Genomic DNA, 25,856 nt, shown 5'->3' with positions numbered 1-25,856 from the left:
AAATAAATCAACGTGTCAGGACACCGTCCTCTCCGTTTGTTTGGGGGTTAACCAGGGAGTGAGGGGAGCACCGCTAAGTAGGTGTATGCACACACGCCTATATACACGGGGAGTGCAAGGAGCGGTAGTGAGGAAAGCGTGTTTGGGAAAAGGGAAAAGGGGAGGTCGGAAAAGATTATTTACAGAAATGGCCACAGGTGCCAACAGGTCGGTTGAGCAACTAGCGAGACGAGTTTCCCCGCCTCCCCACCCAACTCGAAACCCGCTGTCGTACCTGTTGAAGCCAAACTCCTCCAGGAGTGTGGCCCGGCGACTCGTGGGGACGTTGGCCTCCTGGCGCTGCAACACTTTCGCCCAGTCCGCTCTCCTCCCTGCTCCGGTATGCTTTCTCCGTCACTGCTCGAACTCCGCTCTCCACACCAAACTCCTCCAGGGTGATGTCACATGCTCGTTCTTAGTCTTCCCCCTTCTTGACCAATCCGATCATCCGTACGTCATCCTGAGGCGGGTCTTCCTCTTCCTCATACGCCCAATTAAAGGCGCCGTCTCCTAGTCCCTCCTCATGCAGGGGCCATAGGGGTTATCTGTCCGCGCTCCAGTCGCTCTGGTTAGGCGGGAGAGAGGGGGGGAATATCAGAGTCAGCAACCCACCATCCTACAGGATAGGATCCCCTAATCCCCCGTTCGTCTTCCTCGTTACACCCTCTTATGACATTTTTACATAACGCTTACACAACCCCCTGACACAACGCCTACATGCTGTACTTCACAATCCTGATAAACCCCTACTAACGTCACTTTCACAGATAAGCAAGGGAGGTTACAGGTGTTGGTGGACTAACAGTTTAAACATCTGTGCACATAGGCCTTTTGGCAGGGCAGCTTACTCTAACACGCAAATGTTATAAGTATGACCAGCTTTTAGTGAACATGCAATTTCTAACTTAGAAAGTCCCCGTAGAAACACAAAATGGGGCTGGCAGGCAAAATGGTGAAGAGCAGAGGCAAAGTTTACAGAATACATTTGTTGTTACCGTTCGACAGTGGCAGCCGCTTACCTGTTCGGCAAAACCCATTCTGGTCACCATGGACTACCTGTTGGGTACACAGAGCAATCCTAATCGCCCAAAATTTCATAAATAATATAATCTGTATTTAACAAACCTGTAGGGCGCTAAGAATTAAGATTTCTCAGATCTTTCTTTTCCTTACGAAAGCTTATTACTACTGACTGCTTAAATCTTTTGGAGATGGGAATTCCTCCCCCTTAATTTGAATAAAAAGGATTGTTAAAAATCGGGAGAAGCTCCGCTTGAAAAACCTTATAAACTTTTGTTGGACTACCATTGCTTACACTCACCTGCGCTCTAGCCATATTTTGAAGGGCATCGGCCACTTCCAGAAGCTCTATTAATTTATTAAGGGCATTGCTATGATCCCTAGTGATTTATGATAGCTGAAAGGACCCAAAGCAATGTTCCAATTCTTGCCCAAATTAATCTCTTATAACACCTTCCTGTGTTCTCACACTCCTCAAAATTTAGATAGTGCTGGACTTGGGTAGACAAGGATGTCAATTGCAGCATTTGTCTTTTGGCAGAAACATCCGGATACAAAATCTGCATGTGGCCAAGATGACTTTTTCACTCACTAGTAGGACATGGCAATTTTTCTTCTGAACACACTAACTTTAGGTTGCATATAACATCTCTAAGTTGGGAGTAGTTTACTCCCTGCCTTTGGAGAAATCTTTTAAATGTAACATTAAAATTGGTTATACTATCTAACTAAAATTGCTGTGACAGCATTTCAGCTTCAGAAAAGACATCTATTCCGACTCCTTATCTTCTAATTTTAGGTGGCGGTACATGTGCAAGATCATTATCTTTTGGAAACTGTGGGTGAATAGGAATCCATGGGTTAAATGCAATACCTGCCCTCTACCCAGTAGTTTACAGGGCTGTGGCTTGGATGCTGTCCAGAAAGGAGGCCGAAGGAGACTGAATGATGGCTGGAATAAGAAAGCAAAACTGTTCTGGAGACTAAAGTCTCTAGGTACAATGAATGATGCAGGGTGAAATAAGTGGTGAGGTATTGCATGAAAAAAGCAAGAGTGAAGTTAATAGCAAATTGTGGTGCCACAGTTGGAAGGTATTGTGGCTCAAAAAAGATGGTGATGGCCACCCTCCTGTTTCCAATCTATCTTTAATAGGGAGGCGACTCGGGGAGAGTGAGAACATAATGTTTCTCCTGTGGGTTAGAGTGCTCTATGAACTCTTAGACCCCTAGAAAAAGTAGTCCTCCAATGGCAGGAAGCCTAAGTTTATAGAAGAAGTGTAGCGATTGACTGCAAGCTTAGAAAATAAATGTGCAGGCCAGGATTCTTGACCATACTTCCAGAACTATGTGGTTAAAGCAACTTAAAAAACAGTAGACCACCGTGAAAATAAATCTAAGATAGCGGACTTAAGACTACAGCAGTTACTAGTGGGTGAAGGCAAGGACAATCTTAAAGACCAAATTCAAGAACTTTTAAAAGAAAGACCATATAGATGTTAGCTTCTCGCAGGAATGAGCAGAACCTTCAGGCTCCCCACCAGTAACCTGTGGTAGCAGGTCAGAGAGTGGCACAATCTTTTTGCCTTTGAGGACTTTATGGTGATGTTTAGAAGGAAATATATTTTGTAGATACCCGGGAAATAGGAAAACTTATTTTGAAGGTCCTGGCTGCTGTTTTTCCAGACCTAAGTTGCGAAACGCATTGGAGATACTGGTAAACACCAAAACAGTGATGAAAAAGCTGGCAAAATGAATTTTTCATTCATCCTGTTTTAAAGTGGTTGCATGTTTTTAGAGGAGGTAAACAAAACATGACACTTGGTTTGAGTTATGTTTTCTGGAGTTGTGTTTATTCTGTTACGAATTATGTTAAGGCTCTTGGTTCTAAGGGCAGGGCTTTTTATTTTTGTTTTTAAAAGGCTGGATTCCCCGTCCTGCATAACCGTTCCCTGCAGATCAGAGCCAGTGAACAATCTTTTCCTTTGCTGTAGCGTTTGTTTTGTGTTTATATTTTTGTCCCATGCTACAATGACTAAATCGTTTTTTGCACATATTAAACCTAAAGTCAATGATTCTCTGTCCCCGGTGATTGAGTTAGATATGTGCATGATCCACAAAGCATCCATGTATGTTTGAAAAGTTCTTATGCATGAATTGTTCTTTAAAAAACGTGTTCAATGTAAGTAAAATGGCTGGGCTTTTACAAACCACTTAAACTTCATTTGAGGCTTTTCTGCTACAATAGTCTATTATTTAGAACAGTGGTTCTTGACATTATGACTTCTGTGGCCCCCCTCGGAATCATTAATGAAATCCTGGGACCCCCCACTAACTCATTATTGTAATCTGGGGACTCCGGTCTAACAAATTTTGACTATTTGAACCGCAAAACAATACACAAACCTACAGAAACAAGAATTTATTCAACAAATACACACATGATGATATATTTAATTCACAAATATAAAAAATATGTTTATATATTTTAGTGGGAAGGTTGAAGGTTTTCTAAATTAAATTGCAGCCATTCATTGACCGTACTATATTCTGTTAGATGCACTTGCACTGCTCCCACGAATCAATAGGATACCAACTCAAATTTTACATTTTGCTCGTTTATTTATATACACTATATGAATCTGTTAATGTTACTTAATTTTCTATGCAGTTTGTTAGCAAGCGGGTCTCTGGTTGGCAGTGGGTTTCACATTGTCCAAGCAGGGACTCTCACTCTAGTCAGGGTAAGTGACTTACACCCTCAGAATAAATTGTGCTAACCCCCTTGGTAGCTTGGGAAGTTAAGTCAGGCTTATCCTTAGAGTAAATGTGTAAAGTATTTGTACACACACACACAGCAACACAGTGAAAACACCACAAAAGAACCCCACACTAGTTTAGAAAAATGGCCAATATTTGTCTGTGTAAAACATGACCAAAATGAAAACAAATACACAAATCAAATTTAGAATTCTCAAAGACTAAATGCAGTTATAGTGCTTAGAAACACAATAGCTCCAATTGGGGCTATAACGACATGCTTGACGGAGCCTGATCTCAAATTTCGAGGTGGACCGGGATAGATTCTGGGCCGGCTAGGGAGTTGTACAGACCCCAGTTACAGTACCATGGAGGCAATGACAAAACAAAGACGTTGCGAGGCCCCAAGGAGGTGAGGCATCGCGGGTGTCGGTGCGGCGTTGGTTTCTTACGGTCAGTGCAGGTCGTTGGCATGTCAGTGCTCGGGACATTGCAAGGCACATGGGGAAGTGATGCGGCGAGGCGTCTGTTACGCGGGCAGTGCTGGGTTGAGGAAGTATCAAGAGTCAAGCCTTGCGGCGTTGATTTCGCAGTGTCACGTGGCGGTGAAGTCGTATTCTAGCACTACGGACTTCGGTGATGCCGTACTTGGAACTCCCTATGTGGCAGTTCTTCAGAGGGTCTGCAATGACAACAACAAATTCAATTCCAAGTGCCCAGGACCTGGATTCGGCGCCACTTGGCAGAGTAGGGCTCTCAGCAGGAAAGCCCAGATCAAGCAAGCCCGGCTGAAGACGGCTGTAATGCCAGAAACCGATCCTGGGAAGCTTGTTTCCGGTCTAGGGAAGACATGGCTTGGCAGTTCGGGCTGGACTGTTCCCATGAGGCACAGGGTCAGACTGATTTGCATATGGCCATGTCTGAACTGGGGTGGCAGAGTGAGCTAAAGAATGGTGATGGATTAAACCCAGATCAGTTGACTGGGGGTGAGTGTTTGATTTGATCAAACGCTCCGTCCATCATCCCCTTTTGTATCGCTTTGTTCGCCCTAAGTTGGCAGGGTATGCTCAGACGTGAGTCCCTTGCTCACTTTGCCACTGGATTCAAGATAGCCTGGCTGATGAGGATTATGAATCCGAAACCGGTCCCAGGATGCTAGTTTCCGGTCCAGGGAAGACATGGCTTGGCAGTTCGGGCTGGACTGTTCCCATGAGGCACAGGGTCAGATTGATTTGCATATGGCCATGTCTGAACTGGGGTGGCAGAGTGAGCTAAAGAATGGTGATGGATTAAACCCAGATCAGTTGACTGGGGGTGAGTGTTTGATTTGCTCAAACGCTCCGTCCATCATCCCCTTTTGTATCGCTTTACATTACTAAAAGTGGCATTTTCAGACCTGCAATTTAAAAACCAACTTCACTAAAAGATGTGTTTTAAAATTGTGAACCCAGAGACACCAAACTCCCATTTACCATCATCTCCCAATTCGAAGATACACTTATAAAATGTTACAAGGCCGCTCCAATGCTAACCTATTGGAGAGATAGGCCTTGCTGTAGTGAAAAACTATTTTAGCAGTTTTTCACTACCAGGACATGTAAAACCTAAAACCACATGTCCTGCCTTTTTATTATATACAATTCACCCTGCTCATGGGGATACCTAGGGCCTACCTTTGGGGTGCCTTACATGTAATAAAAGAGAAGGTTTGGACCTGGCAAGTAGGTTTTCTTGCTAGGTCGACATGGCAGTTAAAAACCGTGCACACAGGCTCTGCAGTGGCACGTTGGTAGGACTACTTACCTGCGTATTACAATCATTGCTGCGGGCCCACTAGTAGCATTTGATTTACAGGGCACACCTAGTCCGCTATACTAGAGACATACTAGTAAATCAAATGGGCTAATCATGCAGAAAATAAATGCCATTAAATTTTTAGCTATAAAGCACTTTTACTCTAGCACTGGTCAGCAGTAGTAAAGTGCCCAGAGTCCTAAAGCCAGCAAAAACGAAATCCAGCACACAGTCAAGAACAGGAGGTTAGAGGCAAAAAGAGAGGGTTAACCTAACCGAGTTACAGACCCCATGAATTGGCGTTGCGGACTCCCAGGGGTCCCCCTACCACAAGTTAAGAACTGCTGGTCTAGAAATGAAAAATAAATGTCCTTTCATATAGAAGCAGCAAAAAAACTACTTTTTTAACAATTAACTAGCCTGGCTCAAAAGAGCAGACTGTTTATCCTCGGATGTACCAAGAGACATTCGGCCATTTATTTATTATTTTATTAGAATTTAATTAATTATATATGGGTTGAGGTGCACAGAGGTCATTCTTTATTCGATTTCGAAGATTTATTCTGGTTAAGTTTGAGTCTGGAGTTAGTTTCTCTTGCGATGCAGTGGCTGCATTTTTCCAATTAAACTTGACATTTCACACATCAGTCAATTGTACGCAGTTTTCAGCAATGTGATCTTTAAGTTTGCCAGAGACTCAATCTCAAGTGTGAATGCATGCACAGCAGCCATGTGTGGGAATTGCACGTTATGGGCAGGGAATGTTTATTGCTGAAATTTAACATGAACACTTTTTTGGGTCTCCTGCCTCAGGTAATCTTAAGTAATTTGTATAATACATTTTTTTTAATTGACTGGTAATGTGAGTCATCAAATATATTTTTATGAAGGTTTATTACTCTATGATTCTGAGCAGTGTAAAAGCCAGCCCCTTACCGGTGGTCTTTAGTCTAGGTATCCTAGTGGACCACCTTGCTGTAAGTTGAACACTTGTTTGTTCTCCACGGTCTTCCTCGCTCAGGGTGAACTCGTGCTTTTAATGCCCATTGCGTTTTTCTCTTCTATACTACTGATTCGAATACAATGCAAGTGTCATCTACATTGCTGTTTGATTTTTATTAATTTTAAATTGGGTTTATTTTGTAGCTGTCTGATAATGTGATTGGCCGCATGAGGGAGCCTTCGACCCCTGCTGCAAAGCCCCAGCCGCCCCCACAGAAGCCATCCTCTAGTGACCTTGGAACGTTTACTAGCCGTGCAGGTAAATGTAAAGCTTTGACTTCTAAGAATAATCTGATACTTTTGACCATTGATGGGTTTTAATCTTTTGCAAAGAATGTGGATTTTTAATTTAATACACAGATGTTTTCAACCGGCCTTGCTTGACTTTCCTGTTAATTGATTTTCATTATCTATGTTGGGGACCGATATTGCTCTGCAATTGATCGATGGAAAAGTGCATAACTCTATATGTGCGCTGTAGAATTCATGGATGTCTGTCCACTGTGTCAGTTTAGAATGCAACCATCCTATCAGACCCCTTCTATGTCTGAGTTCCAACAAATATTTTCCAAAGCCAACGGGATCCTTAAAACCTGGATAGTAATTTACTATCTGCCTAGAGAGGTTGCAATGCACCTCTCCGTGCTATGTTAAATATCATGGATGAGACCTTTCATAACATCAACTCACCAGAAATTGATTACCTTTTTACTGTGCCACACCTTATTACAGGAGTGAGAAATGTGTTCAGGACAAGTGGGTAAATAAACTGTCATGTTTGGCCGCTGACTTTCAATATACAACGCTACATCTAAGTTGAAAAAAACATTTGGGTACTGTAATAAGTGGTTTAATCCATCCCTCATTGAACCCCCCCCCCCAAGCCCTCACAATGAACATCAGTGGTTTTTCTGCTTCAATGCGCCTGATTTTGTATCCGAGACAAAATAACCCCAAAGAGTTCATTAATATGATGTCACTAGAGGTTGTAGAGCCGGAGCAAGGTTTTCTTTTCGTGCATTTAAAAAATATACTAGGTGCTACGTGAATGAACAACAATCGTAATATTTCTTAGATTCATAGTGGAAAAGAATCACTACCAGCTTCTGCCAGTGGCGACCAATAGCATACTACCTTGCAGGAGTGATCTACTATGCAAAACTCATGTTTGACATTAGTAGGATAATAGGGGTGCAAATGCTACCCAGGACAGACCTGATGCTGTTTCTTTACAGAGTGGGATTCTTCATGAACATTTCTTACCCTTGGACAGGTTCAGTTTATAAGCTATCACAAAAATGGAAACCTTGGTATTCTCATACGGTATCCTGTCCTGGCAGAGGACTCACTTTTCGTCGAACAGGAATTGTGGCTGCGAATGAAGTTGCAACTCCTTGTCAACTCTTTTTACATTTTCCTTCTTCCCTTTTTGAGGGTTAGGAGGATTTTTCTTCAGGAGTATCTTGGTGACCCAGATCATCAGTGCAAAGGGCCCACATCTGAAAGATAGTACAGAATTAGTAATGGCAGAGTATATACGACTGCCTACGCCTAAATCGCTGTGCCGTTTTTCTGCATGCAGGCTGCTGTACCCCATCCAGTCCCGCCGCCCAGAGGTATCTGCTCGATGCTGTGCACCCAGGCCTCACTGCTCGCCTTTTCGTGGACAGGGCACCCTCCACATCATTGAGCTCCGCTCTGCAAGCTAACAGGTCTCATATTTGGTACGGAGTCTTGATATCGCCATGGAAGAGGACACACTAGTGCACCTATCATTATCGCAGGTTGTACAACTTCTCAGTGCTTGTGGTGCTACTAACTCAGTGATAAATGAGGTCACGCACGTGGCGGTAGGCCCTTCGCTGTTGGGCTCAGGCCTACACTGCGGTGCAGCAGAGCACACAAAACATGAGCTGTCCGGACCACCAGGACGGGCCATCACCGTGGCGGTGTAACTGTGCTGGCCGCAGTGCGAGCAACTCTAAAATGACATAGAGCATGTGCGCCCTGTCTTTTTTATTAGTAGGGTCACGTGTCCTAGGATGCCTGTGCTAGACGGGTGTGGTGTGGGTGTATACCAGCCGTGAGGGAGTGGCTGTGGAATTGGTGTTGCCAGATTGGGCTAGATCACGCACAATTGGGCTATATTTTTTCCGGTTCAGCTGTAAACTTTTGGTTTGTGCTAGTTGCCAGATTATAAATATATATACAGCGCTCCAGCAAAGTAGTATTTTAAAGCGCTTTACTAGACAAAAGATTCACTTGGCAGCCTGCTGCAACATCAATTCCAATGCATTCACCCCCTGCTTGACGCTGTCTCTGCCCCTTCTTTCTTAAAGTAGCAATATTGTGCTACTTTGGGCTGCATTTTGGTTGGCTTTTGGCTAGAGCAGTGCTTTCCAAACTGTGGCGTGACACGTTACTGTGTCTGGCCCCACACGTAGGTGTGTCGCGAGATGCGACGCAATGACGTAGTCCGGCCGGCCGATATTAGGCCGGGGAATGCGACTTGAGCCCTCTCACTCAAGGATTGTGAAGTGCACGCGACACAGGGGAAGGCGGAAGGCAGAGCAGCTGCGGAGCGGAGCCTCGTGATCTGGAGCTCGATCCTGGACTACACCGCAGGTAAGCTCCTTATAGTCCGCCTGAAAGTAGTGACATCACCAGTACAAACTACCGAGCGCGCTCAGACACCAATACACCCCCACCCTCCTCCATACACACACGCACGTGAGGACACAGCATTACACGCTTCCTCGCACACGGGTCGCCTGCTCGCAGCAGACCGATTCCATTTCCTCACCTTGGACCTTTGCATATGCGGTTGAACTAGCCTTTTTCTGCTCTCCTCCTCCCCCCCACTTCTATATCTCCTCTCGCCCTTTAGTGCTGTGAGTATATTGTAAACATTTTTTTTTTTAATTGCCTCCGGTACATGATTACAGTGGTAGTTATATTTTTATTTGCATACGGAGGTTCCTGGTGACGTGGTAAATAATGAAAGTGGAGATAGTACTTTTTATGATTTTACTTGGATATTGTTTTCGAAATACTGAAGCACTACATTATCGTGACGTTTTCGTGGCAAGACCTGTAAACATCCTGTGATGTTTGTATGTTTATATTTTGTTGGAACCGGGCTTCCTCTTTCTGTTTGTAATTGATGTCGTATGGAAATCTACGTAAACTGGAGTGACACGACCTTTAAATTGAAGCTCGTGGGCAGATTATAGTGTCTTGAGGAAACACATGGAGATCGGCATGTTAAGGAAATCGGGCTTCGCGTGGGTCATTTTAGGAAGCAATTATAGTCATACCATTGAATGTTATTTCCTGATGCTAATTGTTTGTGTGGTCCTGCACTGTACTGAAATTAACTGGCACGGTACGTTTTAAAACCTACTAAACGAAACTGTGTAATTACTGCGTTGATATTTTTCATTTTTGATGCTGCTAGATAAAATAGTGAGGGCTGCATTATAGTTCAAATATAAATGCCCATTTGCACAACTTCCATTGTGCGATATAAGACTAATGGAAGTGTTAATTTAATTTGTCTTTCCTATAATTGTTTGTTGAGCTTAAAATTAATTATAAACCCTTGAATTTTTGATGTGGCCAGTACCTAGCAAATGTTGTGTAAAGTACAGCAATTGTAAACAGGTTATCGTTCAGAGTAATCATGCAGTAGTCTAAAGTTAATCCTTCAGCTCCACTGGATGAATCTTAAAAAGCCGTGCATCTGTCCAATTTAAATATCTAGTTAGCCTGGCTGTTTTAGGTCATTTTCCTCTTTTTGAATCCCATTTTTCTGTTCCTTTCATTGCCCAGGTAGTGATAGGAAGTCAGCTTATAGTGAAGGTTTGTGTTTTTTATAGTATGCTTGATTCTCTTCCTCTGGTTCTTTGCTAGTCTGATGAATGGTTTTGTAGGGTGACCACCTCACTCCAGGTCATTACAGACACTGACTCGGGCCTAAACCTTTCTTCTGCAAATCAATGATTTCAGACCTTTTACTCAAATTATTTAAATTGAAGCAAAACAAGACTACAACACCCAGAATGCATTAGGATAGCACACAAAAGTACATGGCTGGAAACAGCGTCCCTAATGACCTGGAGGGAGATGGTCAGTGGTTATCATAACATAACATGCATTTGTAAAGCGTAAGTTCACCCAAGGGTATCTTGTTGCTGAATAACAGTCTCACTTTGGGTCAAAGAAAGAGTTTGACACACCGGGAAGGAACATAAAAGTAATGCTTGCTAGCCAGAAAATGATGTCACTCACTGAATGTCAACTTTCTGGTACAAAGTGCAATAAAGAAGAAATAAAACGTCCTGTTCAGTGCAGTGAGACCCTTGGCACAGGAACAAGACTTAGGTCACAAACTTGGCCAATATCTCATCTGCCTCATTACAAGTGCATGCATAACTTCCAAGATCTTTGTCTGATGTGCTGCTTCAGGCCAGGTTTTTTTTTCTTGAAACCTGGGACTTGTAGTCCAGTTTTGCAATGGAATAAACAAAACTACAAGACTTCGAATTCAAAGAAGAAACTTGGACTGGAGCAACACATCATGCAAGGACCCGGGAAACTCAACAGGGCTGTACGTGAATTATATCCTATGACACTTGTAATAAGGGAGATGAGATCTGTCAAGTTTGTGATGGGGCAATCCTCAAACCAAACTCTGTGGGGTTATGTGTGTGGGGTTATGTGTGTGTGTGGGGTGTGTGTGGGTGTGTGTGTGTGTGTGTTGTGTGTGTGTGTTGTGTGTGTGTGTGTGGGGGGGGGTTGTGTGGGGGTTGTGTGTGTGGGGGGGTTGTGTGTGTGTGGGGTTGTGTGTGTGTGTGGGGGTTGTGTGTGTGTGTGGGGGGTTGTGTGTGTGTGGGGGTTGTGTGTGTGCGGGGGTTGTGTGTGGGGGGGTTGTGTGTGTGTGGGGGGTTGTGTGTGTGTGTGGGGGGGGGTTGTGTGTGTGTGTGGGGGGGTTGTGTGTGTGTGGCGGTTGCAAGTGTGTGTGGGGGTTGTGTGTGTGTGGAGTTTGGGTGGTTCGTGCTCGCTCGCTGCGCACGCGTTACCGTGTCCCTGAAATTTTTTTCACAAAAAGGTGTGTCACCAACATGGAAAGTTTGGAAAGCTGTGGGCTAGAGAATGCTTAAAAAATCTGGCAACACTGTGTGGCGTACTAACAACTAGACCTGTGATCAGCATATCACTTCAATGAAAATGTGGGCCATGTAGCGTTGTTGTCCTTCTTTGTAAATGTAAGCGGAGTGGGCTGGCCTGTCGTATGCCAGTCCAGCGTGAGGCTGTGGAGAATGATTGCAGAGGTATGGGTGTGGCTCCGTCGTGAGGTCTTTGAGGAATCAACTGATGCGGGCAGTGTTGCCAGATTGGGCTAGTTCACTCACAATTGGGCTTATATTTTTCCCAGTTGTGCGGTAAAATTTGGGTTTGTGCTATTTGCCAGATTATAAATATATATACAGCGCTCCAGCAAAGTAGTATGTTAAAGCGCTTTATTAGACAAATATTTACTTCTGCAACATCAATTCCAATGCATTCACCGCCTGCTTGACGCTGTCCCTCCTTCCTTAAAGTAGCAATATTGGGCTACTTTTTGGTTGGCTTTGGGCTATAGAAAGCTTAAAAAATCTGACAACACTGAATGCTGTTGTCCCTGTTGGAGTAGTGCAGTCATCCGGGTTGGAAAAGCCAAAGTGTCACTCTGTGAGCCAAGTCCCACTACATGGCGAACATGGAAGGTACGGGGAATCACTGACCCTACATTCATCCATAGTTCCAGACAAGAAAGATGGTGGCCTTGAGACATCTGTGTGAATATGAATGTTTATTGCACATTCAGTGGAGTGTTGCAGCTGTAGCAATACAAAGATATGGAAAGTTGAAGTTTCAGTTTTTGACACATGGAGGGCAGCCAATTAGACAAGCTCGTTGTCGGAGTTAGGCTGCGCCAACATATGTACTTATACAGTCACTCCGCCAATCCCCACGTACTTATAAATTCACTATACACTCTCCTTGCAGTACTCTAATTATCCAGTCTTTACGTATGTACTTGTACAATGACGAGATAAAGTTACATAACTAATGTTTCCCCCCCCCACTGTCAAAGGTAAGATGGTTATATACGCTGTCCAGAGCACTATGTCATGTGGTAGGGCCCAGGGGCAGCATGTTGCATACATGATGAGCACACGGATAGATAAAGGAACTGGGTAAGGGCACGTGCGCTCAACTCCTTTTTATTTCTAGGGTCACGTGTCCAGTGAGGTCTGTTCTGGATGCGTGTGGGGTGATTGTAAGTAAACCTTCCGGGAATGGTTGGTGCTGGCAACAAGTACAACAGTAATCATTGGATCAGACACAGAGATTCAATCATAAAGGGTAGATGATTTGTGCTGCACTAAGGTACGGGCACCAGATGTGAAATAATACAGAAAAGATTCTCTTGTAAAGGGTTCATGACTTGTGGTACACGGAGGTAGGACTGCAGTTATGAAATTATACACAAAATATTGTATCATAAAGGGTCCATGAGTTGTGCTGCACTGAGATAGGGGCATCAGAAGCATTTAGCGTCTGCGCAGCCATCGATGATGCGTGGTGTGGGCGAGCCACACTGGAAGCAATGGCTGTTGCCTACTGGACTGCGTTATCTTCAATCACGACTAGATGTGAATTATGAGCCTTGCTGTCAGTAGTATACATCGCAGGTAGTAGTCGGCACAGACATCGAGGAATGTTTTTAGTCACTTCCTCTTGACAAAGTTCGAGGACATAAGTGTACAATTCTCTCTGTAATAAATAAATCATGTCTGAATTTAAATTGTGAGATCTGCTAACCACAGTGTAGGTGTATGGAACAAAAGATGAAACATTTATGGAATACACTGAGGAAATCTTGGTTCTTCTGAGTACAGTTGTAAAGTGTGTTATTCTGAAGTTAGACTCTGAACTGGTTGTTCAGCATATTGTCCACCTTTTCCAGTAGGAAACAGCTGTGGAAAATGAGCTTCCAAACTTGTTTCCCACACTCATGGGAGTTCCTTTTGCTTTTTTCATCTGGAACAATTGAATAGTATCTCCTATCAGTTCTGTTGAATGTAGAGGGTGTATAGTATGATGTTCACAAATTTCTTCTTTTCTTGAATTGTCCACTTTTTCTATTTGTCCACTTGAAATATGTGTTTCATCTTCTAAAGTCATTTATTTTTCTCCTACATTCACAATTTTATAGTTAATATTGTTTTGCACCAGCTATAATGTAGCCTTTTGGACTTTCGTGACATGTACTAACTCTTGCCATATTTTCCGACTCTTTGTGAGTACACCATTAACAAGAATGACTACAGGTTCAGTATCCTCTCTTTCTACACCAACAGTTTCAACATTTTTCTTAAAATCTAAAGGTAAATACACAACTCTTCATTTTAAACCTCTTTGTAGATCTGTTGGAGGCAGCTTACCTGTTTTAGGCTGCATACGAATTGCAGCCTGAAAAGGGTGCACAGATTGTATAAGGATGGCCTCATATGTATTTAAATCTGTAAGTTTAGGAGGTATAGCAATAGCAACTATATCCAAGTCATTATGGACAGCACTAGCTGGCATTTTGTTTTCTTCTAATTTATTGTAACAATATTTACAAATACATTGTACAGTACGTAACTCAAAATGACGTTCCACAAACAGATAAGCAGCAAATTCTTTCTATTTATCATTGTCATCCTTTTCACTTTTTAAAAACGCATCTACATTCCTAGTTTGAATTTTATAATGAGTACGTCGAGAACAAATACAAACATAGTTGGGATTTTCACCAGAAACTACTTTAAACTTTGTTACTTGTTTTTCAAACTACACATCAGTACGATCTTCCATCTCTTCTCCAACACGTAGACTTATCAAACTCGTATTTTCTGTACACTCCTCTTGACTAGAAAAGAAATGTAACTCTAAATCATCACAAACTTGTTTTACATCCAACACTGAACCATGCAAAAGAGCTGTAGTAATTTCATTTAGACATAATGCAGGAGTTTTCACGTAATATAATCTTCTAACTAACTTTCGCATTTCGTAATGATACACTGCTAACATTGTTAACCCCTTGCATGCTGATGACGGCCCCCAGCCGTCATGCACTACGGTGATCGTGTGCTGATGATGGCTGGGGGCCGTCATGACCGCAGCCGCGATCGGAATGTGCCGCACAGGCGCAGAATCGCGGCAGCATGCAAGGGGTTAAATGATGCCAAAGATGTTGACACACCTTCCTAGAAAGACAGGCCAGAGAATGACCTTGCAACCCTGTATTTTTTCTCACTTTGGAAGGATCTATTTCTTGTAATATCTTAATCTTCTGTTTTACAGTTTTATTTCTATATTGTCTTTATTAAATTTTGTAAAATATCAATAGATTTTTGACGTATACTACTACAATCCCATGTAAACACGGGAGCTTGGGTACGTCTCCCTTGAAGTTCTTCAGCTATTACTTGTTCAACATTTCTAGGAACTATCTTTTCTTTTTCAATTGGAGAGAAATGTTTTACTTCAGAACAACCACAGGTATGAACTGCATGCAGTACTCTATTTTGTTGAAAAATAACAAAAGATTGTATCATAAAGGGTCCATGAGGTGTGCTGCACTGAGTTAGTGGCTCCTGAAGCACTCGGTGTGTGTGCACCCTGCGATGATGCTATAATTGATATAAAAAAAGTTCTTGAATCAAGGATACTAAAAGGATATTATGTAGGTTTTAGGGACGTTGTAGTTAGTTGTCTACTCCACTCTGTAATTACTGACTGAAAATTAAATTTTAATTGTGAGCCCTGATGACCGCAGTGTAGACAGGAGGCAGCGGTGAGCAAGGGCGCACAGCCATGTGGCGTTGAGTAGAGCTGTACAGTATTGGTAATTCAGCGTGTGTGCAACCAGCGATAAGTGGTGCACTGAGTTAGTGGCACCTGAGGCAACCAGCGTATGGGCACCCTGCGATGATGCGTGGTCCAGACGGGCCGCACTGGGAGCAATGTCTTTTGTCTATTGAATTCTGCCTCAATAAGGCCACGTGGCGATGACTTATGGTACACTGAGTTAGTAGTACCTTTGACGCTCAGCGTGTACGTACCCTGCGATGATACGTGGTCCAGTGGCGCCGCACTGGGAGCAATAGCTTTTTGTTTGTCTATTGAATTCTGCCTTAATAAGGCCATGTGGCGATGACTTATGGTGCAGTGAGTTAGTGGCACCTGAAGCACTCAGTGTGTGTGCACCCTGCGATGATGCGTAGTCCTGGGGTGCTGCACTGGGAGCAATGTGTCTTGCGTACTGGACTGCGTAATTTGCAATCGCTACTCCATCTGAATTGTGAGACCTGCTGTCTACAGTGTAGATCGAAGGCAGCAGTCTGTACAGACAGAAGTCTGTGGTGCTGTGCTGCTGGGTTCGCAGGGGGCTTGTGTCGAGGAGGCCCGCGGTTATGGTGGCGGCCAAGTGGCAAGGTGAGGCCTTCCGCTCTGGCAGACTCGTTGGCCTTCACACAAGTGAACCATGCTAAGAGATCCGGTTTATTTATTCATACTCCTACGCTGGAGTTGCGTACGTTGGACCAGCCCAGTGCGCTTCCAGGGGGCGACGACACAGCTACATGACCGAGATCCTCCCCTCTGCCTGAGGTAACATGTTGCGTCTATTGTCCACAACACTACAAGCACCAGCAGTATATGTACACAAGAAGAGGTCTGTGCTCTGCATAGTGAGGTCTGTCCAGCACATCACCGCTACACTTGGTATTGTGTGCATTTTTATTATTGATGGGCGAGTCGCGTTCTTCACACATACTTGGTTGCCATATCTGCCAACATTCAAGTATTGTGTGGCTGAGGGACCATGCTGTATTTGGGAGGTCTGCTGTTCTGTTCTGCGCTGCCTCAGTGGTAGTAGGAAGGGGGGTAGTCCGGGGGGGTGGGGGGGCAGGGGGGGGACGTCCTGAGGCTGGTGGCAGTGGGTGTTGTGGCCTTCATGGGTGTCTGAGCTGCATGATCAGTAACTCTATGACATATGTTGGTCTTCAGATCTTATTCTAGGCTGGGTTCCCTTTCACATTGTAGGTAGTCGTCCTGGTTTACACCAGTAAAGGCAAATGTTAGATTCCTACTGCTAACGCAGCTTGTTTTTAGATCGAACCCCAGATTTGGCTGCTCGTTGAAAATATCAGGAAGTGGTGTTTTTGTGTTATTTTTGCACGGGAACATCTACTCTTATATTATTACCGTTAGTTGCTCTCATTTGTGGCAATTGTTTTTTTTGTGGAAGCTATTGCTGGATAACTGGGGATATCAGCTGTTTTCACTAGTTCGACAATGGAGTGATAATTTAAAATCACTGAAAAAACTATAGGTTTGAAGAAGATTATAATTAGAACTTAGCATTTAAAGAACCATTGAAATTCACTGAAAAAACCATAGGTATCAGGGACGTTATAGTTACAAATTAGCATTAAATAAAAACTTTAAAATTCACAAACAAAAAACTTAGGTTTCAGGGACGTTACAGTTAGTTGGACATTTCACTCATACAAAACCATAGAAATTCCGCTGTTATAGTTAGTTGAGCTAACTATAACTCGCCCCCCCGCAATGCACTGCTTATAACGTCACATATGACATCGTTCATGACATGGTCAGTGACATACTTTATTTCACCTTAGGTTTTTATAACTAAAACATGAGTATATCTTCTCATAGTTCCTTAACCCCTTCGGTGCTCATGACGGAATGGTTCCGTCATGAGAACCAATGCTCCTGCAAACAGCAGAGAGATTTCAAATGTTTTTTGGGCGGCCTCGAGAGGCAGGAAAGAGCTTCCCCAACCTCCCGAGGCCCTTCACTCGTTTTCAATCTAATGACGTTCACGCGCATGGCGCGCTGTCGGTATTAGATTGAAAACTATTGTTTCAGTGCTCATGGTTCTATCTCAGCCCCGAGCACCGAAACACTTAGGAGAGGTACAGTTGGAAAGGTGAGAATCTCCCCTTTCCAAATGGTACCCTTCTCTAGTGGATCCTCGCTTGGGGATCACTCCAGGAGAACGATCCCCAAGCAGGGATCCACCCACTAGCACCAGGGAGGGGGGAGACCTTTTGCTCCCCCCACATATTTTTATGGGCACAACAGTCTTTCTGACCCCCCCCCCCCCCCCCGGGGGGGTGGGAGACAGAGTGGGGGCTACCCTAAAGGGACATGGCAATGCCGCCCCAGAAAAGTCTTTCTGCCCCCTCCTCTCTCCAGGGGGCAGGCGGGGCAGTAGGCCCCAATATGCCCTTTGGATGGGCAGAAAGCCAAGGATTTCTTTATTGATGTTAGGTGGGGGCTGCCAAAAATGGGTTTGAAAATGCCCCCACCCCAAGTGAAATTCCCATCTTTCTGCCCACTAGAAACCAGGGATATATTTTATTTTTTATTAATGTTGGGGTGGAGGCTGCCCAAGATGGGCAGGCCAATGCCCCTCCCCCTTAGCCCCCCCCCCAAAAAAATGCAACAGTCTTTCTGCTCCCTCCCAGGGGCAGATGGGAGCAGAAACCCCTCTAGTCACCAGATATTTTTTTTTATAATGTAGGGTTGGGGGCCGCCCAGAATGGGCATGATAATGCCCCACCCCATAAAAAATTACCACAGTCTTTCTGCCCCCCTGGGGAGGCAGGAAGCCCACTAGGCGCCAGCGATTATGCTGGCTTTTTTATGCGTAAAAAATAGCCACAGTCTTTCTGCCACGCTTGGGGGCATATCAGGCCAAACCCCCCTCTCCTGATGCTCCCCCAGGTCGGCAGAAAGCCGACTAGACACAGACTTGTTTTTAGCAATGTGCCTACCTTTGGAATTTGAGCTCTAGTGCAGCCGTCACATAGGGAAACCTTGCAAACTTGTACATTTTTTTAAAACTAGACAGCAAGGAGAATCCGGGATGGGGTGACTTGTGTGCCTCTCACCAGGTTCTGTTACCCAGAATCCCTTGCAAACCTCAATATTTGTCAAAAAAACACATTTTCCTCTCATTTCTGTGGTGGAAACTTCCGGAATCTGCGTGGATCTACACAGTGCTGCCCACCCCGCATTTAGCAATGTCTTCCGAGAAAAATGGTACCTCACTTGTGGGGGTAGGCCTAGTGCCCGCAACAGGAAACGGGCCAAAACATTTTCACAGTGAAAACGGACCCTTTTTAGGGCTCGGCCTACATCCCACGAAGTGGGTGTGGCTTAAGAGTCCTTTTGTGAGGAGTTCCAAAATCTAACCTACGAATTCCAGAGAAGTGTGTGAATTTTGTTCGTTATTTATGGCAGCTGCATGGCAATTGGCCCTCGCATGGCTGTGTTTTTACAAGCCAGCACGCAATAGGCCATAGAGTTGCTCAGCTTCCTGCATATTCCGTGCAGAGACGCGCAGCAGAAGGCTATATTTCATCAATTGCCAGCTGTCAGGGGCTGCGGTAATTGAAGGCAGATGCTCGGCGCGCATTCACCTCTTTCCAGTTACTTTTTTTTTCAGCTGTGTGTGCGCGCATGCTGGCTCCCTGCCAAATCTTGGTTTTTTTGCTAGGGGAGGATGCTAATGGTCACTGCTGGAATGTTAATCGAAAGTTTACGGTAAAAAAAAAACACGCGTGCAAAGTCGGGGCTACTCGCAGTCGCTACTGACGGAAGATCAGCTGTTCGCGACAGTTTTACAATTCTGACCCCAGAAGTGTCTTCGTTTGAATAAGTGTGTTAGTGTTTTTGAGAGGTAGCCAGTGCCGGCAGTAATGCTGGTCGGGAAGCCGCCTGTTCCAAAAAGATCGCATAAACATCCTTGTAAAGGGAACATTATATTGGGGGCGAGGGATGATGGAGGTTGCATAGGCAGAGGGAAAAGCGGCACCGTCAGATGACTGCAACAGAAAGAGCGAGCGGCACCGTTACAGAGTCACACGGTGCAAGCTGTCCAGGGGGCATGCTGAATATGATGTGCTCCGGGGCGAAGTTTCACGTGGTGCAACAGGTGCAGTGTCTCCAGGACCGTGATTATAGCTATATTTTAGGAGTCAAGCAGCGGCTAGGGGGCATTTCCTTCTCTGCTCTCGGGCCCATGGCACACTGGCTCCGTTATTGGTCTGCTCGTCCTAGTCACTGGGTATCTGCGTGTGGTGGCGGGCCTGGAAAGGATCAGCTGCTTCTGCCATGGCCACCCTCCCACCCAATTCAATAACTGACAACATACATTTGTAATACCTCCAGGTTCCGAGCTATGAGCACCAGGCTCCTCGCACTAAGAGCCGCAGGATCGTGGCCACCCCAACCTCCTTGGAGATGCCCATTGCCGGCTCAGCACCACCCACCTCCACCTGGCACCTCCCGCTCAACACGCGGAACCCTGGAGGAAGAGCAGCAGGCGAGGGGACTCACCCGGGACTGGGGGATACTTACACAGTCTGACTTTACTACACGTGTCCACAGAGCTGCAACAGGGGCGCGACCCTACACTCCCTGCTACGCGGCTGCTGTGCCCTCCGGCCCGGGTCTTGACCTGTACACACCTCCCCCTTGTATTCCACCCATCCCCTGCCCCCTCACTCCTCCACTGTCCCCTTTACCCTCTCACCTGAGAACTTTTGCACATGCTCACGCGCTCTGTCGGCTCTCTTTTCTCTCTTCTGTGTTTCCTGCCCCTCACTTTCTCTCCCTCCTTCACTTTCTCTTGCCGGGATTCACCTGCCCTCCCCTTCTGCCCAGATCTCCTCCCGTGCCTGTGACCCAGGTGTTAATGATTCCTGTGGAGGAGTGTTGCCATTGGGGGCGGGGGGGTGGGGGGGTATGTGTGACGTTGGGTTCCCTTGGCGTTGGGGCTCAGACCATCACGAGTCACATTCGCAAGCTTTGCCACCTCTCCTGTTGATTCTCCTAACTTGGCCCATTTAAACCCGGCACCAGGCGGCTAAAGGGGTCCCGAGAGGACTGAGCGACGAGCGGCTCTGGCACCTATTCAGCGCCCTCCCTGGGCGAGCTCCGGCTTCCCACACACATAGGACGAGTCCACATCAACGAACAGCATGCGCGTCACGGGGTGTTCACAGGAAACGGAGGGGGGGGCGGGGGGGGGGGGCTCCAAAGCTGTTTTTTTTCTTCAGATTAGCATACTGTCTTCTGGGTGAGGTAACCCGTCGGGAGTAGACAGGGAATACAAAATGCAGGGTGAGCTGTGTGTGCGTGTGTAGGGTGAGCAGAGTGTGCAGGGTGAGCAGTGTGTGAGTATGCAGGGTGAGCAGTGTGTGAGGATGCAGAGTGAGCAGTATGTGGGTGTCCAGGGCCAGCAGTGTGTGAGTATGCAGGGTGAGCAGTGTGTGAGGATGCAGAGTGAGCAGTATGTGGGTGTCCCGGGCCAGCAGTGTGTGAGTGAGTATGCAGGGTGGGCAGTGTGTGTGTATGCAGGGTGAGCAGTGTGTGAGTGTGCAGGATGGCCAGTGTGTGAGTATGCAGGGTGAGCAGTGTGTGAGTGTGCAGGGTGAGCAGTGTGTGAGTGTGCAGGGTGAGCAGTGTGTGAGTTTGCAGGGAGAGCAGTGTGTGAGTTTGCAGGGAGAGCAGTGTGTGAGTGTGCAGGGTGAGCAGTGTGTGAGTATGCAGGGTGATCAGTATGTGAGTATGCAGGGTGAGCAGTGTGTGAGTATGCAGGGCGATCAGTATGTGGGTGTCCAGGGCCAGCAGTGTGTGTGTGCAGGGTGTGTGAGTATGCAGGGTGAGCAGTATGTGGGTGTCCCGGGCCAGCAGTGTGTGAGTGAGTATGCAGGGTGAGCAGTGTGTGAGTGTGCAGGGCGAGCTGTGTGTGAGTATGCAGGGTGATCAGTATGTGAGTATGCAGGGTGATCAGTATGTAAATGTAAATGTAGTACACTTGTAAAGCGCACAGCTGCCCCAGCAACGGGGCGTCCCGGCGCTGTATAACTCGGGGGAACCCATCCTGGCTTTCCCTGTGGGATGGTCCCTTGCTGGGAGTCCCCAAGGTGGAGCCAGGCATCCCCGGAATTGGTGGGGCCGTTGTGGAGATTAGGCAAGTGTTGGACAGGCCACATGAAGGGCTCGCTCCCTCCCCGCAGGACAGGGCCCGGGCCACCGTCAGCACCATTGCCCGGCCCAGCCGCCATCTTGGACACGGCACCACGCGGCCGTGCGGCCTCAGCCCGACCCCAACCCTGGGCCTGGCCAGGCCCCGACATCCCGGCACCACCCTCCACCCAGGAGGTGAACGGCCCACTTGGCAGGTCAATGGGAGTACGAAGTGTCGATGGCTCTCCCCCGCCAGGTGCCGAGCACCCCCAGCCTCCTCGGGCGCTGGCTCCACCCCCCTGCTGGGTGTCTGGACTCCCTCATCCCAGACCTCCCGACCTCCAAGAGCGAGGGTCCGGACATCAAAGGGCGCCAGACCTATAACTGAGGCAGCCCCAGGACAGGAAGGGAGTTGTATCCTGGAGTCGAGAGACACCGCGACGAACTCATCCTTGACGGACTGTTGGCGCTGCCACAGCCCTGCCTTGTGAACTATTGTCCTGCCTGCTGGCGCTGCCGCGGCCCTCTGCAACCTTCATCCTCGTGGGACCTGCTGGTGCTGCCGCGGCCCTCTGCAACCTTCATCCTCGTGGGACCTGCTGGCGCTGCCGCGGCCCTCTGCAACCTGCATTCTCGTGGGACCTGCTGGCGCTGCCGCGGCCCGTTGTAACCTTCATCCTCGTGGGACCTGCTGGCGCTGCCGCGGCCCGTTGCAACCTGCATTCTCGTGGGACCTGCTGGCGCTGCCGCGGCCCGTTGTAACCTTCATCCTCGTTGGGACCTGCTGGCGCTGCCGCGGCCCGTGCCACCTACGACCTCTTCGGGACCTGCCGGCGCTGCCGCGGTCTGACCCATCCGAACACCGAGCTCGAGGATTGTGAGCTATCACCGTTACACACCCGTACCCGTGGGTACCAAGACTGTCCCGCTACCCCCTTCCCTTACTAGAGACTAGAATTGAGAGGATCATCGTGTCCTGATCGCCCTGTATCGTACCACTCTACTACCCGAAGTGCCTATAAAAGGTGTTGCCAGAAGCTTTGTGTGGTGTCCATCTGTGGGGGGGAAGTTACCTGTCTGTGCGATCACTGTGCTCGGCCGACCCTCCCGGTCCCCGTCTAACATTGGTGGCTAGCGGCGCGATCCGAACCAACGCGTACCGTACAGACAGTAACTCACCCTACGACTAAAACCACAATGACGACCAAAGAGAGCGGATCGGCGGAGAAGTTCCAGATGGAAAAGCTGGAAGAATACAACCACCGAGAGCTCAAACAATTTTGCATGGACTTAGGCATTGCTACCACCGGGCTAAGCACAAAAGAAGACTTCAAAAACGCCCTAGAGGCCTGGACAGAGACAAATACCGCAACCCCCCGGGACCCCGCAGCCCCGGAAGTCAACACCACCCGGACGGAGGAACGGAGAACAGGCCCCTCCCATGAAGAGATCCAAGAGCGGGAAAAAAATAGATTACACGAGTTAGACTTGGCACGACTCAGATTAGACGGAGAATTGAAACTGGCGGAACAAAAAATAAACTTAGAACACTTACGGCTAAGAGAAGAGCGAGAGGAAAAACAGAGACAGAGAGACCTCGAAGAAAAAAGACTGGCATACGAGCACGAGTGCAAACTAGCGGAGATAGAAATGCGCAAACTGAACAAAAACCTAGGGGTGCCCGAGCAACCGCACTCCCCGGGTCCTACCGAGCAGAAGGTCCACATCCCCAAGGATGTGGTCCGAGAATATCACCGGAACGACGACATACAGCAGTGGTTCAAGGCCTATGAGATTGCCATGACCGCCCACCGGGTCGCTCGAAGTGACTGGGGAGCCGGTCTATGGGGGAGATTCGTCAACGAGGGTCGTGATGCCCTGCTGCAGCTTCCGGACCATCAAATGACGTCCTATGACCACATGAAGGCCGCCCTCCTCAGTCGATATGGACTTACACCCGAAATGTACCGCCAGAGGTTCCGCAACTGCACCAGGATCCCAGGTACGACGTGGTTGGAATACGTGAACTATTTCAGCCAAGCCTTCGAGGGGTGGATCAAGGGTAACAACGTAACCACTTACGAACAGCTCTTCAATCTCATTGTGTGGGAGCACCTCTCCAACAACTGCTTTGTCGAGCTCAGGCAGCACCTCCTCGACAGTAAATTGACTGAACCCCGGCAGCTCGCCACCGAGGCTGACCGGTGGGAGAGCACCCGAGTGGCCCGGAGTGGGCCGAACGAGCAGAACAGAACCAACCAAGGTCACCATCGTCCCCGAGGAGGAGGAGGAGGCCCGGGCCGGGGCAGAGACGCCGCCCCGGCCGCACCCACTAACGCCACCCCGGCCCCAGCAGGCCGGGGAAACCCCCCGATGCGCCCGGGGTTCCGAGCTAACGTGACGTGTCATCGATGCCAGCGAGTCGGCCACTATGCCAGTGACCCGACCTGCCCGAAGAACCAGGCCCCCGGGCCCCGCCAGATGGCGGCCGCCGCCCTGGGAGAAGAACAAGTCTCCGAAGACACGGAGACCTATGAGTCGGAGCAGTTCGAGTGGGAACCCGCCGCCATGACCCTGGCATGCCTAGGAGGAAGAGACATGGTCCCGCGGACTCCCCTGCCCGCCAACACTCGGAAGTACAGCCAATGGGTGAGCATCAATGGGCGCAAAGCCGAGGCCCTGCGTGACACCGGGGCCAGTGTGACGGCCGTCCGCTGTCACCTGGTGACCCCAGAACAAATCCTACCAAACGTACTTTGCCCCGTCCGATCGGCAGATAACTCGGAGAGCCTGTGTCGGATGGCCTGCGTCCCCTTCGAATGGGGAGGAGTGTCCGGCATGCTGAAAGTAACTGTCCGTGACGATGCCCCCGTAGACTGCCTCCTGGGGAACAATCTCGAGAGCTCCCCGTGGGCCGCTGTGGAAAGAAGAGAGCATCTGGGGATGTTGGGTCTCCCGGACTGGGCGTGCGTAACCACCCGGTCCATGGCCACCCGCACCATCCCTAGACCAGAAGAACCAGAATGGGCAGCACCTCCGCCCTCGATCACTCCAGAAGAAGACTTCCTCCAGACCGACCACCCGGACCCCACCCCAGAGGGGTCCACACAGCCCCCCGAGCTTCCTGACCTGGCTCAGTGGCGTCAAGAAGGGGGGCCCACCCAGGAACAATTCCGGCAGGAGCAAAAGACCTGCCCCTCCCTCGAGGGATTGCGACAGCAAGCGCTCGCCCAGAGCCAAGGAGACACCACCGGGGCCCACTGGGTTTATTGGGACAATGATCTCTTGTACAGCGAACAGAAAATCGCAGAACTAGGGGCCGGGCGAGTGCTGGTGGTGCCCCTCCACTTCAGAGACTTCCTGTTGAACCTAGCCCATGATGTCCCCCTGGCCGGGCACCTGGGCCAAGACAAGACCTACCACCGCCTGGTGACTCACTTTTTTTGGCCCAAAATGAGAAATGACGTATCCAACCATTGCCGATCCTGCCCGACCTGCCAGGCCAGTGGGAAGAGCGGCCGCAAACTCAAGGCACCCCTACAACCATTCCCCGTGGTGACCACCCCGTTCGAAAGGGTGGGAATAGACATTGTGGGGCCCCTGGACCCCCGAACAGCACAGGGACATCGCTTCATCCTGGTCCTGGTGGATCACGCTACCCGCTATCCTGAGGCGGTCCCCCTTCGTACGATAACAGCCCCAGTAGTGGGTCGAGCCTTGATGGGGATCTTCTCTCGAGTGGGCTTCCCCCGGGAAGTCGTCAGCGACAGGGGTACGAACTTTATCTCAAAATACATGAAGTCCCTCTGGCAACAGTGTGGGGTCACCTACCGATTCACGACCCCCTATCACCCTCAAGGGAACGGACTGGTTGAGCAGTTCAACCGCACGCTCAAAGGGATGATTGGGGGGTTGGAAGAGCCCCTCCGTCGCCAGTGGGATGTGCTACTACCGTGCCTTCTCTTTGCCTACCGAGAAGTCCCCCAGAAGTCCCTCGGCTTCAGCCCTTTCGAACTCTTGTATGGACACCCGGTGCGAGGCCCGCTCAGCCTAGTCAAAGAAGGCTGGGAAATGCCCCCTCTAAAGGACACTCCAGACGTTTTCAAGTACCTCCTAACCCTCCGCAACCAGACCAGAAG

The 25,856-nt window shown here is 47.9% G+C and overlaps 1 protein-coding gene across 1 annotated transcript in view; it reads left to right on the top strand.

The window, feature by feature from the left end:
- Positions 1 to 25,856, top strand: part of CHCHD3 (coiled-coil-helix-coiled-coil-helix domain containing 3) — a 1,039,901-nt gene that overhangs the window by 22,270 nt on the left and 991,775 nt on the right. Inside the window, exon 2 of the mRNA XM_078677453.1 lies at positions 6,757 to 6,871. Within this exon, the coding sequence (XP_078533579.1) occupies positions 6,757 to 6,871 (115 nt within the window). The remainder of the gene's footprint in view (positions 1 to 6,756; positions 6,872 to 25,856) is intronic.

The sequence above is a fragment of the Lissotriton helveticus genome, chromosome 1_1 (genome assembly GCF_964261635.1).
Source record: "Lissotriton helveticus chromosome 1_1, aLisHel1.1, whole genome shotgun sequence".
Taxonomy (NCBI): Eukaryota; Metazoa; Chordata; class Amphibia; order Caudata; family Salamandridae; genus Lissotriton; species Lissotriton helveticus.
This window is presented reverse-complemented; position numbering and strand designations above follow the sequence as displayed.